Source organism: Vombatus ursinus, unplaced genomic scaffold, assembly GCF_900497805.2.
Source record: "Vombatus ursinus unplaced genomic scaffold, bare-nosed wombat genome assembly UNPS02015414.1, whole genome shotgun sequence".
Classification (NCBI taxonomy): domain Eukaryota; kingdom Metazoa; phylum Chordata; class Mammalia; order Diprotodontia; family Vombatidae; genus Vombatus; species Vombatus ursinus.
Window position 1 is genome coordinate 796,736 of NW_020955192.1, and position 14,121 is coordinate 810,856.

Below are 14,121 nucleotides of genomic sequence, written 5' to 3' on the forward strand. Positions count from 1 at the left end.
TGTTGTTAGCTTATGTAACTGAGTTGCCAAATGAGATCCATTTGGAATTGAGAGAGGCACTAATATTAAAATTATTTTATGAGAGCCTATGTGAGAACCTAAAAGATGAACTTGTAAGGCATCCTATACATAGAGGCATGATGACCTCTAATGATATAACCATGTACCTTTCTGGTTGCCTAGAGGATAGGAATAAGGCTCAACCTTAGAGTCAAAATATTTCACATCTGTTTCACATAAATAAATTTAAGATTTGCAAAACACTTTCATCACAAAGACTTTATGAATACAAGTGGTGAAACTGAGACCATAGGAGGCTAAGTGATTTGTGAATAATCACAAAGATAGTAAATACCTGAGAAAAGACTTAAACCTATGACTCTCAATTCCAAATCCAGTGCTTATACTGCTATACCACATTGCCCCCTGAAAATCAAGAACACATCAACTCATTAGGGTGGTCAAAAAGTCTCAGGGCCAAGTATTTAGTAGTCAATCAGAGAATATAGCCCTATGGGGGGGGAGTATTGTTCTTTCTATAGAGTTATTTTTGTTTTTTTTTTTTTACGTATTGCCCTTGAAGATCTCTCTAGCTTGTGCCACTATGTCAGGGACTACAGATGGAAACTATTAAGAAGAGAAGAGGTCCTAAGTCTGATTTTGGAGAGCCTATCAAGGGACAGTCTACATAAACTCCCACATATTGATTGAAACGACTAAAGATTCCAATGCGGGGACCTAGTTAGGGAGGGCAGTTTTGGTATATCATATCAATGATACCGTACTATAGAGAAGAGGTTTATTATCATCATAAAAAAATGTCCCAAGGGTATGATAAAGTCTTTTCCTTTCATATGCTTGAGGAAGGGTTTCCATAAGGAAAGGAAGCAGAAATAATTGACAAGGATTGTTTCTGGGTCCACAGGATATTAGAATTCCCACATTTTAGCTGTAAAGTGGGATGTGCAACTCCGGAAGATTCTTCCATTGTGATCATTCACAACTGTAGGGGAAATTGTGTAAACTGGGTTGGTGTGACTGATAACTATTCCATTTAATTTACCAACAACAGCTCTATCTGATTAGAAAGTATGGAAGATAGCCAGCATGGCCTCTGGAGGAGTGCACAATTAAATCATTTTTATTAGTGAATTTATGATCGTGATAGATTGAGTGTGGTGGGACAGAAGAAGGAAACCATCACTGTTAAAGTACTTACTAGGTGCCAGGCACTGTACTAAGTACTTTAAACATTTTATATTTTTGATCTATACACTCTAGAAGTTGAGAGTTATTATTATCCCTGTTTTACAGAGAAAAATTATGGGGAAAATGTTATTGATAGAGGTGATATGACTTATTCAGTGTCCCACTGCAAGTAAATGTCTGAAGCTGGAGTTGAGCTCAGGTCTTCCTGACTCTAGACACAACATTCCATCTACTAGGCCAAGTACTTGCCTCTGGGCCACCTATTTGGGAGGAAAGAACAGATACAGTAATATAGAAATCATCTCATTTCACATTGAGAACTGAGGCTCGGAAAGATTAAGTCACCTACTCTAGATAATATAGATAGTGAATGGTAGAGCTCAAACTCAGACTCAGGTCTAATGACATCAGGTTCAATACCCAAAATTCAGCACTCTTCCCCCTGTACCACAATGTCTGAATCAAGGTTTGGAGGGTAACACTAGATTCTAGAAGATAGTGCCAAGAACCAGAAGTTCTTTTTTTGTCTTCTAAGGTTGAAAGGTCTGGAGCATACGCACAGAAATTAGCTGTATGCTTTTTATCTGAGGAGAAGACTAGGTAAATTTAGAAGCTCATTTGCCTTTGTGACCATGGGCAAATCACCTAACTTCTTAGACTCTTATGTTCCTCCTATGTAAAATGAGGACATTAGACTAGTTGACTTTTAAGGTATTTCCCAGTTCTATAACTTTATCCAGAAGATTGGCTACAAGGTGACACATATATTTCTCCATAATATGTCTCAAAGACAACAAATATTGAGGCACAGAAGGATAGTAGTCTATGTAGGTGAAAGGAACATCCATACTGATGAAATCGTAGATGCTTAAAGTATTGCAGCATTAGCTGGCTAAACTTATAAAAGTAATATACTACTATATAATATAATATAAAGGTAATATATTACACACTAAATTTATAGGCAAATCATGTTATATATGTGTATTATATAAATAATATAAAGTCATATAAATATATAAGCAAGCATATATATGTTTATATAATATTTATACATACATATATAGTGATGAATTTAACAATAAAAACTGATATTTATATTATTAAAGTTTGCGAGGTATTATCCGTCTTTTACTGATAAGGGAATAGAGCTCAGAGAGGTAATTGTTTCTTGATAGACTTGGATATTATCTTGTACAGTCATTTCAGACATGTTTGATTCTTTATGACCTCATATAAAGTTTTCTTTATATGAGTGATTTGCCATTTCATTCTCCAGTTCATTTTACAGATGAGAAAACTGAGGAAAACAGGGTCAACCTGTTAACCAGGATTTACCCAGGGTCAGATAAGTAGTGTCTGAGGTCAGATTTGAATTCACAATGGGGAGTCTTTCTCACATTGCACAATTTAGCTGCCCTCTTGCATAACATTACATCTTATAAGAAGGAATCATTCAGGTCGTTCATTACTCCAAGACTCACAGTTCTTCTATAATAGAATGATACCAGCTTAAAAATAACTGAATCTAAAAATAACTGTAGGCATTCCCATTTTCTTCAGTTTCCTTTTTCTATAAGAAAAGGAAAAATAAAAGGTGAACTTTATCTCTCAACATCATGGTGCCTTCAAAATTTCACCAAATAGTATATATGTATGAAGGAGTATATGAAATACTTATCTTAGAGCACTGATACTCTCTATGACCCTTTCCCTCCAGACCACAAGGCAGAGACTTAGTCTAAGCAAACTTAGTAACAAGAGAAAAAAGAAGGATGAAAAGCAAACACTGAAATCAGAAGTATTGTATTCCCAATGAGACAGATGAGAGACTTCAGTAACCTCTATCTGTATTTGTAATCAAATCCCAGGACTCTCCAGTCCTAAGAGAAAACACTTATACAAATTAAGCCAGAAGTTCCAGTTATATTGATGATTGATGCTTTCTCCTTTACATCTGAAGTTAAATTTCCCACAAAAGCCATGGTCAGGTATTGGGATATTTAGTTTAGAATTCTGAGAGAAGTTCAGTTTGTGAAGTTCATACTCTGAATTAGGCTAAGAATAAAAATGGCTCACGAGAGACAGTTTTCAAAACTGTCACCAGTACCCTCATCATTGCCATTTACCTTCTAGAACAGTGGGTGAGATAACCCTAAGCTCTCAGACTGACAGGTGAGTAAATGCTCTTCTTCTAAACCTAAGTCTTAGGAGGCTGGGATTTTGTGAAACACAACCTGAAAAGCTTGCTTGGTCAGCAAGAGATCTCAACATGAGGTTGGTGAAGAAATGAGTACTCTGAGGGAAAGTGCAGAGCCAGTGGTTGTCAAGGGGTCTCCAGCTCCTCTGTCTTTCAGTATTCCTTCATTAAGGAGAGGACCACAGTTTCATTGGATTTTTTATCTTTTAACATCAGCTAACAAATAAACATCTTAAAAAATATTTTTTTATCTGTAAAGTAGGTACAAAAATCATTGTTTCAGGTCATCTAAATTTTTACCGGGACTTCAGATACATAATCAGTACATACACAAGGACAAGGATAGGTCAATGACCACAAAGAAAAACTGGTAGTCATTTCTTTTTGTGACTGATTCTTCATTATCTCTCCTATTGCTAGCATTGCCCCAACCATACTACTCACTGCGAGGAAATTCAGGTAAAGTTCATTTCAATAGTTGGGTATACATGTCTCATAAGTCTGTGTGGCCATTAGAGACAATGGATGTCCAGAGGCAACATGGAAATACTGCATATTGCCAAAGAACCCTGGATTCAGTCTCCCATTCTTTTTTCTTTTGTGGAGGCAATCAGGGTTAAGTGACTTGCCCAGGGTGACATAGCTAGTAAATGTCTAAAGCTGGATTTGAACTCAGGTTCTTCCAACTCCAGGCCTGGTGCTCTATCTACTGCACTAGATAGCTGCTCTTCAGTCTCCCATTCTTTATGAACCTCCGAAAAATCATGAGAATATCTTCTGATGTGCTGCTTTTTTCCCATTTTCACAGAGCATCCCTTTGAAATGGACAGAGGAAATAACTCTGCAGTGACAAAATTCATCCTTGAAGGGCTAACACACAGGCCAGATCTCCAGATTCCCCTCTTCTTGCTATTCCTGAGCATCTATGTGGTCACTGTTGTAGGGAACCTGGGCATGATAACACTAATTTTCATCACTTCTCACCTCCACACTCCCATGTACTATTTACTCAGCAGCTTGTTTTTCATTGATCTCTGTCATTCTACAGTAACCACCCCCAAAATGTTGGTGAATTTTGTGTCAAAGAAGAATATCATCTCCTACAATGAGTGCATGACTCAGCTCTACTTCTTCCTCATTTTTATAATTTCTGAGTGTCATATGTTGGCAGCCATGGCATATGACCATTATGTTGCCATTTGCAGGCCCCTGCTGTATAATGTTATCATGTCCAATCAGGGCTGCATTTGGTTGGTTGGTGGGGTGAACATAATGGGCTTAGTTGGTGCCACTGTTCACACAGGCTGCATGCTTAGAGTGTTTTTCTGTGAGGACAATGTCATCAACCATTACTACTATGATGTCAATCCTCTCTTAGAGCTCTCTTGCTCGAGCACCTATATTAATGAAGTGATGGTTGTTTGCCTCAGTGCATTTAATATCTTTACCCCAACTCTGACCATCCTTAGCTCTTACATCTTCATTACTGCTAGGATTCTCCACATTCGCTCCACTGAAGGGAGGTCCAAGGCTTTCAGCACCTGCAACTCCCACATGGCAGCTGTTTGTATCTTCTTTGGCTCAGCTGCCTTCATGTATCTGCAGCCCTCTTCAATCAGCTCCATGGAACAGGGGAAAGTGTCCTCTGTGTTTTATACAATCCTTGTCCCCATGTTGAACCCCCCAATCTATAGCCTGAGGAACAAGGATGTCAAAGTTGCCATGAAGAAATTCAAGGAGAGAAGAATGTTCTAGTGAAGAAAAGAAATGACAGGGTAATGAGTTTATAGGTTGTCTTGTAAAATATGTTGCTTTTTAAAAAAAATCATTTATCTTTCTCAGATGCCAAAACACACTTGTGTACACTTTCTACTCATGATCTCTTTTCTAAAATCTCTCCATGATCCTCTATCTTTTCAAATATATTACAGTACTCTTCTTGGAGCAATAAGAATGATCAGGTATACTAATAAAGAATATTGAAGTATCACATCTTTTTTTGATGAACCATTGTTATTTTAAGAAGGTGCAGTTGACATCTACCCTAAAGCTTTCACTTCTCAAGAATCTCATTTCTGTGTAATTTATGTTCACCATTGCAATAAGCTACTTATGTATCTTAACTGTTCTGCTTTATCTCTAGCTTCCACTGGTACCTTTTGTTGTTATTCCATTCAATCTTGACCCATTTTTTACTCAGTACTTGGCCTACCCAACCAATTGATTGACTGGGCTTGTGATTTAAATCCCTTCTTTCTTATACTGCTAATATGATAATTTCATTCTCTTGGTAAGTTTCCTGTCTTTAAAGACTGCAAACTACTCCAACTCTGTGGATGTCTTTGTGCCCTGCAGTAAGCTGTATAGCCTTCTCTCACCAATACAGGCCACTGCTAGCTTCTATTAGCCTTACCAAATCCTCAAGGTCCATAGAAACTCAGTACTGATCCATAAAATTTTGTGTTCTAAAGCCCCATTCAGGGTGAAGAAACAAATTAATCAAATATTTGCTGAAGAGTTATAATAATCAAACTGTAAGCTTACTAGTAGGTAATAGGTGTATTGGAAGGAATGAGTTTACTTGTGCAGATATAAGACACTCTTTTGTCACTTAAAAGTGTATGAGAAAACTCTCAGTACACAATTCTTATAAGGACACTTCTCATGTCAGCTTTAATCTGGGACATTACACACACCAGCTGTTCTAACAGGAATACCAACTTGGTAGAGAGACTATTAGGGATCTCCCTACAGGTATGTATAATTTATCTGGAACTCATCATGGATCCCAAAACTTCAAGAGTTGAATCACTTAGCATAGAAAATCTGAGAAGAAAGGAGTTTATTTTTTCCCCTGGCCACAAAGAGAGGACGTAGTTATTGAACCTGGAGGTTGACTTTGAACCAAGTATCAACTCAGCTGCCTTGGAAAATGTTAATGGCTTTGAGAGGATGTCTTCTCTTCACCTTTAGACTGAGGAATGTGGAGGTGTTAGCTGACACAAAGAGGAGAATTGGAGTTGTGGTGAGTGAGTGTTGTAATATAGGTAAAAAGTGGGATTGTAAGAAAGAGGGCAGAGACTTAGAGCCATCATAATGGAAGTGATAGGAACCCAGGAGCACTTGCTCAGTATGTTTTTTGCCTAAGTAGTTATCCTTGTGCATAGGAAGGAAAATGGTCAATGTATGGGGATTTGGTTTAGGAAGGGCTTGTGACTTGATTTCTACTACATAATGGTATTTACTAATAGTAAATATAGTAGTAGTATCTACTAACTAAAGTAACTACTGCTGTTACTACTACTAACTAACTACTAAAATAGTAGTGTCTACCAACATAGTATCTACTAATACCCCAAAGATAATCCTGAGAATTTTAAACTCATATTCTGCTAATAGAGCTTTATATGAACCATGAGCATAGCTGGATATGCCTTCACATTTTATTTCTTGATAAATAATTCATAGGGGTTTGCAGATAGAGAGAGTTAGATTAGGAAACCCAACAAAGAGACATGAAAATCATTCTATACTCTGTCCTGGCAAGATTACATTCACAATCTGGCATCAAATTCCAGCCAGTATATCTTAAGAAGGATGCTAATAAGGTGAAGTATATTCAGAGGGTGGCCCCCAGCATGGTGAGGGTACTGAAGACCAGACATTATAGCCATCACTTGAAGGAAATAGAGTTGTTCAGACTTGAGAAGAAAAGAGAAGGTTAGAGGCTTCAAGTACTGAAATTGCTGTTATATGGAAGAAAAATTAGACCAGAGAGATAGTCAGACAGACACAGAGATAGAGAGAGAGAGCCATAGACAAAGTCATGGAGAGGGAAGAAAGAGGATAGAGAGAGAGAGAGAGAGAGACAGAGACAGAGACAGAGACAGAGACAGAGAGACAGAGAGACAGAGACAGAGACAGAGAAAATAAAAGAGAGAGACAGAAAGAGAGACAGAGACAGAGAGAGGCAGAGACAGAGAAAAAACACACACACATAGACAGATAGAGAGAGGGACAGAAATAGAAACACACAGAGATAATTTTCATTCTTTTCTTAATCTGTTTTGGGCCATTACAACGTATAGTTATATGTTATAATATATCTCTATCTTAAGGGATAATTTTAGGTAGATGTTCAATATGAGATAAGAAGATATATCAGACAGTCTGGGCACAATTTGATTCAGCACTTGCTCTAAAATTATCTCATCAGCCTAAGAGTATGCTTGAAAATCCACATACAATTGTTCCCTTGGAATATCACAGAAATTCTTATTTCTTCCACCATTGTCCTTGATGACCTGGTAACATGTGGTCACAAGCTTAGAAAGCAAGCACAGGAGTAGCAGTTCATAACTAACACATGAGCAAGATAAACCTGTTCATATGATGCCTATTATGCATTCAATACTTTTGCATATTCATCCTGACTCTAAACTCAGTGTAATAATTCACACACACACACACATATCTTTAAAGTACAACAGAAATAGTTATTGGCTTCTCTTGATGAGTGTGAACTAGTATTTAAAATGTAGACTCTCATTTTTGCTGTTTCTCAAGTATAGGTGTTCTTTGTGATAGGAAATTAAGAAATATCTTGGAAAGGAAGAAATGGAGGAAGAAGAAAGAAATGAAGCTATTGCTTTAGTGTTAGCCAGAATTTAAGTCAGGGAAACTAGAGATTTGTTGGTGATGTGATTCCTAATAGGATGTGGTTATAGCCATTCTGGAACAATGACATCAAAGAAATTCACTGTTAAATATGTAAATTATTTTGCCAACTGAAACCCATATTGGTCCAAGGAGGCAGAATTAGCAGAATTACTTTTAAGGGACTATCTGAGGAATTGGAGGACTTCCTATACATGTATCCTGTACCTGCAGATTTAATTATCTTCATTGACATGAACATACATGTCAGTGACTACTTAGAGCAGTGGTCTCCACATTCTTTGATCTTGCACCCTCAAGTGAAAAACTTTTTGAGCCTGCACCATTAACAGAACTGTATTTATTTATTTATAAGTTAGATAACTGATCTTCCCTACTAACATTATTCAAATTAACAATGAGCAAATCAACAAGCATTTATTAAGTGCCTGTTTTCTGCTAGGCACTGTGCTACAGGCTGGGAATAGAAAGAAAGGCAAAAAAAGTTTCTGCTCTCAAGGAGCTCACCATTTAATGGGGAAAGACAACCTGTAAACAACTATGTACAAACAAGACATATACAAAATAAATGGGAAAAAATCCAGAGAGGGAAGGTGCTTGCTCAGGAAAGGCTTTTTATACAAGGTGGACTATATCTTAATCCTGAAGGAAAACCAGTGAAGCCAGGAGCTGGAGACAAGGAGGGAAAGAATTACAGGCATGCAGAAGGTCAGTAAAACCATATGGAGTCAGGATGTAGAGAATTATATACAAGAAGCAGCAAAGAGGTCAGTGTCACTGAATAACAAAGTACATAGAAACAAAGTATGAAAAGGTATGAGAAGACTGGTAAGGTAAGGTTATGAAGGGCTTTCATTGCAAATAGATGATTCTTATTTGATCTCGGAGGTAATAGGAAGTCACTCAGGTTCATTGAATGGAAGATATTAACATGTCAGACCTGAACTTTACAAAGTTTTTTATGAAAACTTTCCTTTTCTCAACCTTTGGTTGGAGTGGAATATGAAATGGAGCAGGAGAGACTTGAGGCAAGGAAACCAACCCAAAGGTTATTCTAATAGTCTAGGCAGAAAGTAATGAGGGCCAACACTAGGATAGTTACAGTGTCAGATGAGAGGAGGTGTATATGAGACATATTATGAAGGTAACATCAATAGGACATGGCAACAGATTGGACTGATAATGAGAAATTGAGGATGACCCCTAGGTTGTAAGCCTAGGTGATTGGGAGGATGGTAGTACCCTCAAATGTAGTTAGAAAGTTAGGAAGAAGGGAGGGTATGGAGGAAATGCAGTGAGTTCAGTTTTGGATATGTTGCATTCAGGATGTCTATGGGACATCGAGTTTGAAATATCCCATAGAAAGTTGAAGATGTTAGACTAGTGGTCAGGAGAGAGGTTAGGACTGGATAAATAGAGTTGAGATTCATCAGCATAGAGATAATAATTGAATCTATGGAAGCTGATGAGCTCACCAAATAAAATTATAGAGAGAGGAGAAAATAGTCCAAAACATTATGAAACCTACATGAAATTGAAATTAAAAAGAATGAGATAAAGATGAAATAAATGACATTTAAGAATGATGTATTTTCATTGATGTACAAAATCTAATTTGTCCTTAAATAAAATATCAGAATGATATTAAATAAATGAATATTTTGAGAATGTGATTGAATATGTTTTATTATCTCTGGAAATCTTAGACGCTTTATGATAAAGTGATTTGAAAGCCTGGTTCTAAATTCAATTTATTTCAACACTAGGTTTCAATGGATGCCATTGCTGGGGGGAAAAACATCCACCAACCTCAGAAAGCCAGAATTTCAAATGGAAGAAGTTCGTCATTGGCTGTACTTACTGAATCATAAAACTAATTTTTAATCCCATCCATCAATCATAGAAAAGTTTTTTTTACTGAGTTTTGACTAGAAAGTTTCCTTTTTCCTGATGCCAATCAGTTGTATTTGAACATCAATTAGTTGGTTTGCAATATGTATATTGCATGTGTGATGTGTGTGATGTGTGTGTGTGTGTGTGTGTGTGTGTGTATCCCTTGGCTGCAAGGGTCAATTGCATGGGACTACTCCTATTGATGGAGACTGTTTACTCAATGCTCCACACTTGTATGAGGGACTATGTGGGAGCTGGAGACAAGAGAAATCCTTGCCTTCTGGCTTCCAACTTCAAGAGGAAAGTCATAACATTCCTGAGTCTCTTCAGTTCACTGAAGGGAAAGAAAGACTGGGAAAAAATAGACATTTAAAGGATCTGGAAATTTCTATTACATTCCTATCATCCCCAATTTGAAACTTACACCAGAGAATGGGGAATTTTTCCTTAAGTAGTATCTGAGGTTTTTTCTTTTGGATGAGGTGACACACCTCAATTAAGTGATGTGAATACCAAAACAGTTCTTGCCTTCAAGGAGCTTATAATCTAGTGGGGGAGAAAATAAGTAAACAATTATGTACAAATAAACTATATATAGAACGAACAGGAAATAACTAAAAAAAGAAAGGCAATCAGATTAAGAGGGGTTGGGAAAAGTTTATTGTAGAAGGTGGGATTTTAGTTCAAATTTGAAGGAAGCCAGGGAAGCCAGGAAGCAGAAATGAGAAGAGAGAACATTCTAGGTATGGGAGACAGCTAGAGAAAATGCCCAGAGCCAAGGGATAGAGTGTCTTGTTCATGGAGCATCAAGGAGGCTAGTGTCATTGGATCTAAGAGTATGTGGTGGAGAATAAGATGAAGAAGATTGAAAAGGTAAAGGGGGAGGGGACTAGGTTATGATGGACCTTGAATACCAAGGATTTGTATTTGTTCTTGGAGGTGATAGGGAGCTATTTGAGTTCATTGAGTAAAAGAGAACAAGTTTGGACCTGTGATTTAGGAAAATCATGTTAGTGGTTAAAGGACGGATTAAAGTGGAGACATACTTGTAGCAGACAGACCCACCAGGAGGCTGTTGCAATAGTCCAAGCATGAGGTGATGAAGGCCTGTACCAAGGTGGTGGCAGTATCAAAGGAGAGAAGGGGGAATATTTGAAAAATGTTGCAGAGGTGAAATGGACAAAACTTGGCAATGGATGGGATATGAGAGGTGAAAGATAGTGAAGCTAAGATTGCTACCTAGATTGCAAGCCTGGGAGACTGGAAGGATGGTGGTGCCTTCAGTGGTAATGGAGAAAAGAGGAGCAAGGGAGAGTTTAGGAGAAAAGATAATGAGTTCACTTTTGGACAGGTTGAGTTTAAGATGTGTACTAGGCATCCAGCTCTGGAGATGTTAGGGCAGGATAGGCAGATTTGTGAATCATCAGCATAGTAATGATAATTAAATCCATGGGAGCTAATGAAATCACTAAAAGAAATAGTATAAAGGGAGAAAAGGAGAGTGCCCAGGACAGAACCTTGTGGAACACCTGTGGCTAGTAGACATGACCTGGATGAGGATACAGCAAGGAGACTGAGGAGTGGTCTGATAGGTAGGAGGGAAATCAAAAGAAAGTGCTGTTGGGAAAACATAGAAAGAAGAGAGGGTCATTAACAGTGTCAGAGCCATCAGAGAGGTCCAGGAAAACGAGGATTGGGAGGATATCATTGGATCTGGCAACTAGGCAACATACATTTTATTTTTTGGCAATGTGCACTTAGGTCAAGGTTCACCATTACGGATAGTGGATACATAACCATAATGCAAATGATATTGATAATTTTGCATATTTTTACTCTTCTGATAGATATGTTAAGATCTCCATTGTTTTACCTCATGTTGTGGCTAATAAAGAGATCTTTCTTAGGAGTTGAAGAAATGACAGTTTTGCTATTCTTTTGTTCACTTGTGTTCCCATTAGTAGTATTATATTTCACCAGCAGTTTCTTTATAGGAATCCTTTGTAAGTTACTTGTCCATGTTTTGAGAGTTAGTTTTAGTTAAAAATAACTAAGATAATTAATTCACAGTGGAGAATGTATTGAAACACACATAGCCAGCAAATGTTAAATCTGTGCTCTGGTCACTTCTGTGTGGCTCAATGATGAAGGGCTTATGATATTTTTATTTAAATAAATCCATTTAAATGGGCACATGTAAAACATGATGAAAATGAGTGAATAAAGTTAACTTCAATTGTCAATCCCTCCACAATGTGGAATTCCCACTATTCCTAAGGATACCCATATATCAGCTTGACAGATTGACTGAGCAAAAGTGCCAATGTCAATCCACGTGTTAAATATTGTTAAAGTCTACTTTCTTTCTAACTTTCAGACAAGACAAACATAAATCCAATAGAAGTTTCATCCCTACACACCAGTGGATCATCTTGTACCATCTAGGTACAAATCCTCACCCCTCCCTATCCAATCTGTTGCTAAGATCTGCCAATTTTACCTTTGCAATATCTCTCAAATATCACTCCCCTTCCTCTCCTCTGATAGTGCAACCACACTGGTACAATCCCTCATCACCTCATGCTTATACTGTTGTAAGAGCTCACTGGTAGGTCTGTCTGCCACAAGTCTCTCCCTACCTAGTCTAGCCTCCACTCAGTGATTGAAGTGAATTTCATAAAGCACATATTTGACTGTGTCATTCTTCTACTCAATAAATGCCAGTAGCTCCCTATCACTTTCAGCATTAAATATAAAATCCTCTGTTTGATATTCAAAGCCTCCATAACATAATCCCTGTACTCCCTACATATCCCTACATATTTTCTCTGACTATTCAAGCCTTACCCAATGTGATATTTTTTTACCCTCAGTGTAGCACTTATTTTTGCAATATTCATTTTTCCCATGGGTATTAATCTTTTTTCCCTAAATGAATTGTGATCTCTTTCAGGTCAGAGACCAGTCTGTTATTTTCTTTTATTTTCTTCTCTACCTCATTTTCTATCTTGTCTACCTACCCTTCAAAAAATGTGCTGAATTATTCACTGATGAACATGGAAAAGTAAATGGGGAGGTAGGTAGCAGGGCTGAATAACCCTTGAAGAGTAATTTTATTTCACACTGAGAGTTCATAGGAGCAAACTTTTCTCCATCTATCCTGGCATGTAAAATTTTTCAGGATAACTTCATTTCTTCCCTCTTCATATGAAGTCAGATAATTCTAGTCTTCAAACTTGCAAAGGGGGAGAGAGTAAGACATTCTTATAACAGATCTTTCCTTAAAGCATTGAAGAGAATGCTTTAAAATATGTTTTAACTTTTCATTCTGATTCTCAGCTTTTCTTGGTCTTTTCATTTATTTTTAAAATGAACATTTTAGATATCTGCTTGACACTGTAGAGGACAGAAAATGCTAACTTTTTTTTCATTTTACTGTACTGTTTTCCTGCTTTTACCAAATAGAAAAAAAAACCTCAAAAATTCCATATTGCTTAAAAGTGGACATTTCATGAACAGCTCCATTTCTGGGATGATATCTTCTCAGTTTTCATCAGTTTTGATATCTTAAACATTTGATATTTATAACTACCCTTTCTGGTGCATATTTCCCCCTCACTGAATTCTCCTGTTTTACCTATTAAACCACTCCTCAATCTGTCCTTTGCTGGTTCATCATCCCCTTACTATGGGTGACCTATAAGACTCTGACCCAGGCCCTCTAATTTTCTTTCAATTTAGCTTCTCATCCTCTATTTTAGTGATCACATTGATGCTCAGGGGTTCAATTATCATCTCTATATGGTTAATTTCCAGATATATCCACCCCTAGTCTCTCTCATGTACTGTTCTCCCAAGTCCCTAACCGCCTTTCGGGATCCACAAGTGAAAGTTCTATAGGTATCTCAGAATCAATGTGTATAAAAAAGTCCATTTTCTTCTCCTGCCTCTCTTCTCAAAAAAAAAAAAAAACCACCCATTCCTCTCCTTGACTTCTTTAATCCTTTTGAGGGCACTCAAATCTTTCTAGTCATAGTGTTTCATGATTTTGGACTGATCCTTAACTCTTCTCTCACCTTCAACCCCTAAAAGCAATTGCCAAACTGTTTTCCTATTGGTCTATAATTTTCTTTTTCTGTTTT

General features: G+C 37.3%; 1 protein-coding gene across 1 annotated transcript; it reads left to right on the forward strand.

Annotated features, from left to right (window-relative positions):
- Positions 1-4,231: 4,231 nt before the first annotated feature.
- On the forward strand, positions 4,232-5,164 carry LOC114032300 (olfactory receptor 8G1-like). The gene has a single exon (XM_027847553.1). The coding sequence runs from the start codon at positions 4,232-4,234 to the stop codon at positions 5,162-5,164; it is 933 nt and encodes a 310-aa protein (XP_027703354.1).
- Positions 5,165-14,121: the final 8,957 nt, after the last annotated feature.

Bases quoted from the DNA above. Each gene is read 5' to 3' on its own strand.
- LOC114032300 (XM_027847553.1), top strand. From the start codon at position 4,232: ATGGACAGAGGAAATAACTCTGCAGTGACAAAATTCATCCTTGAAGGG.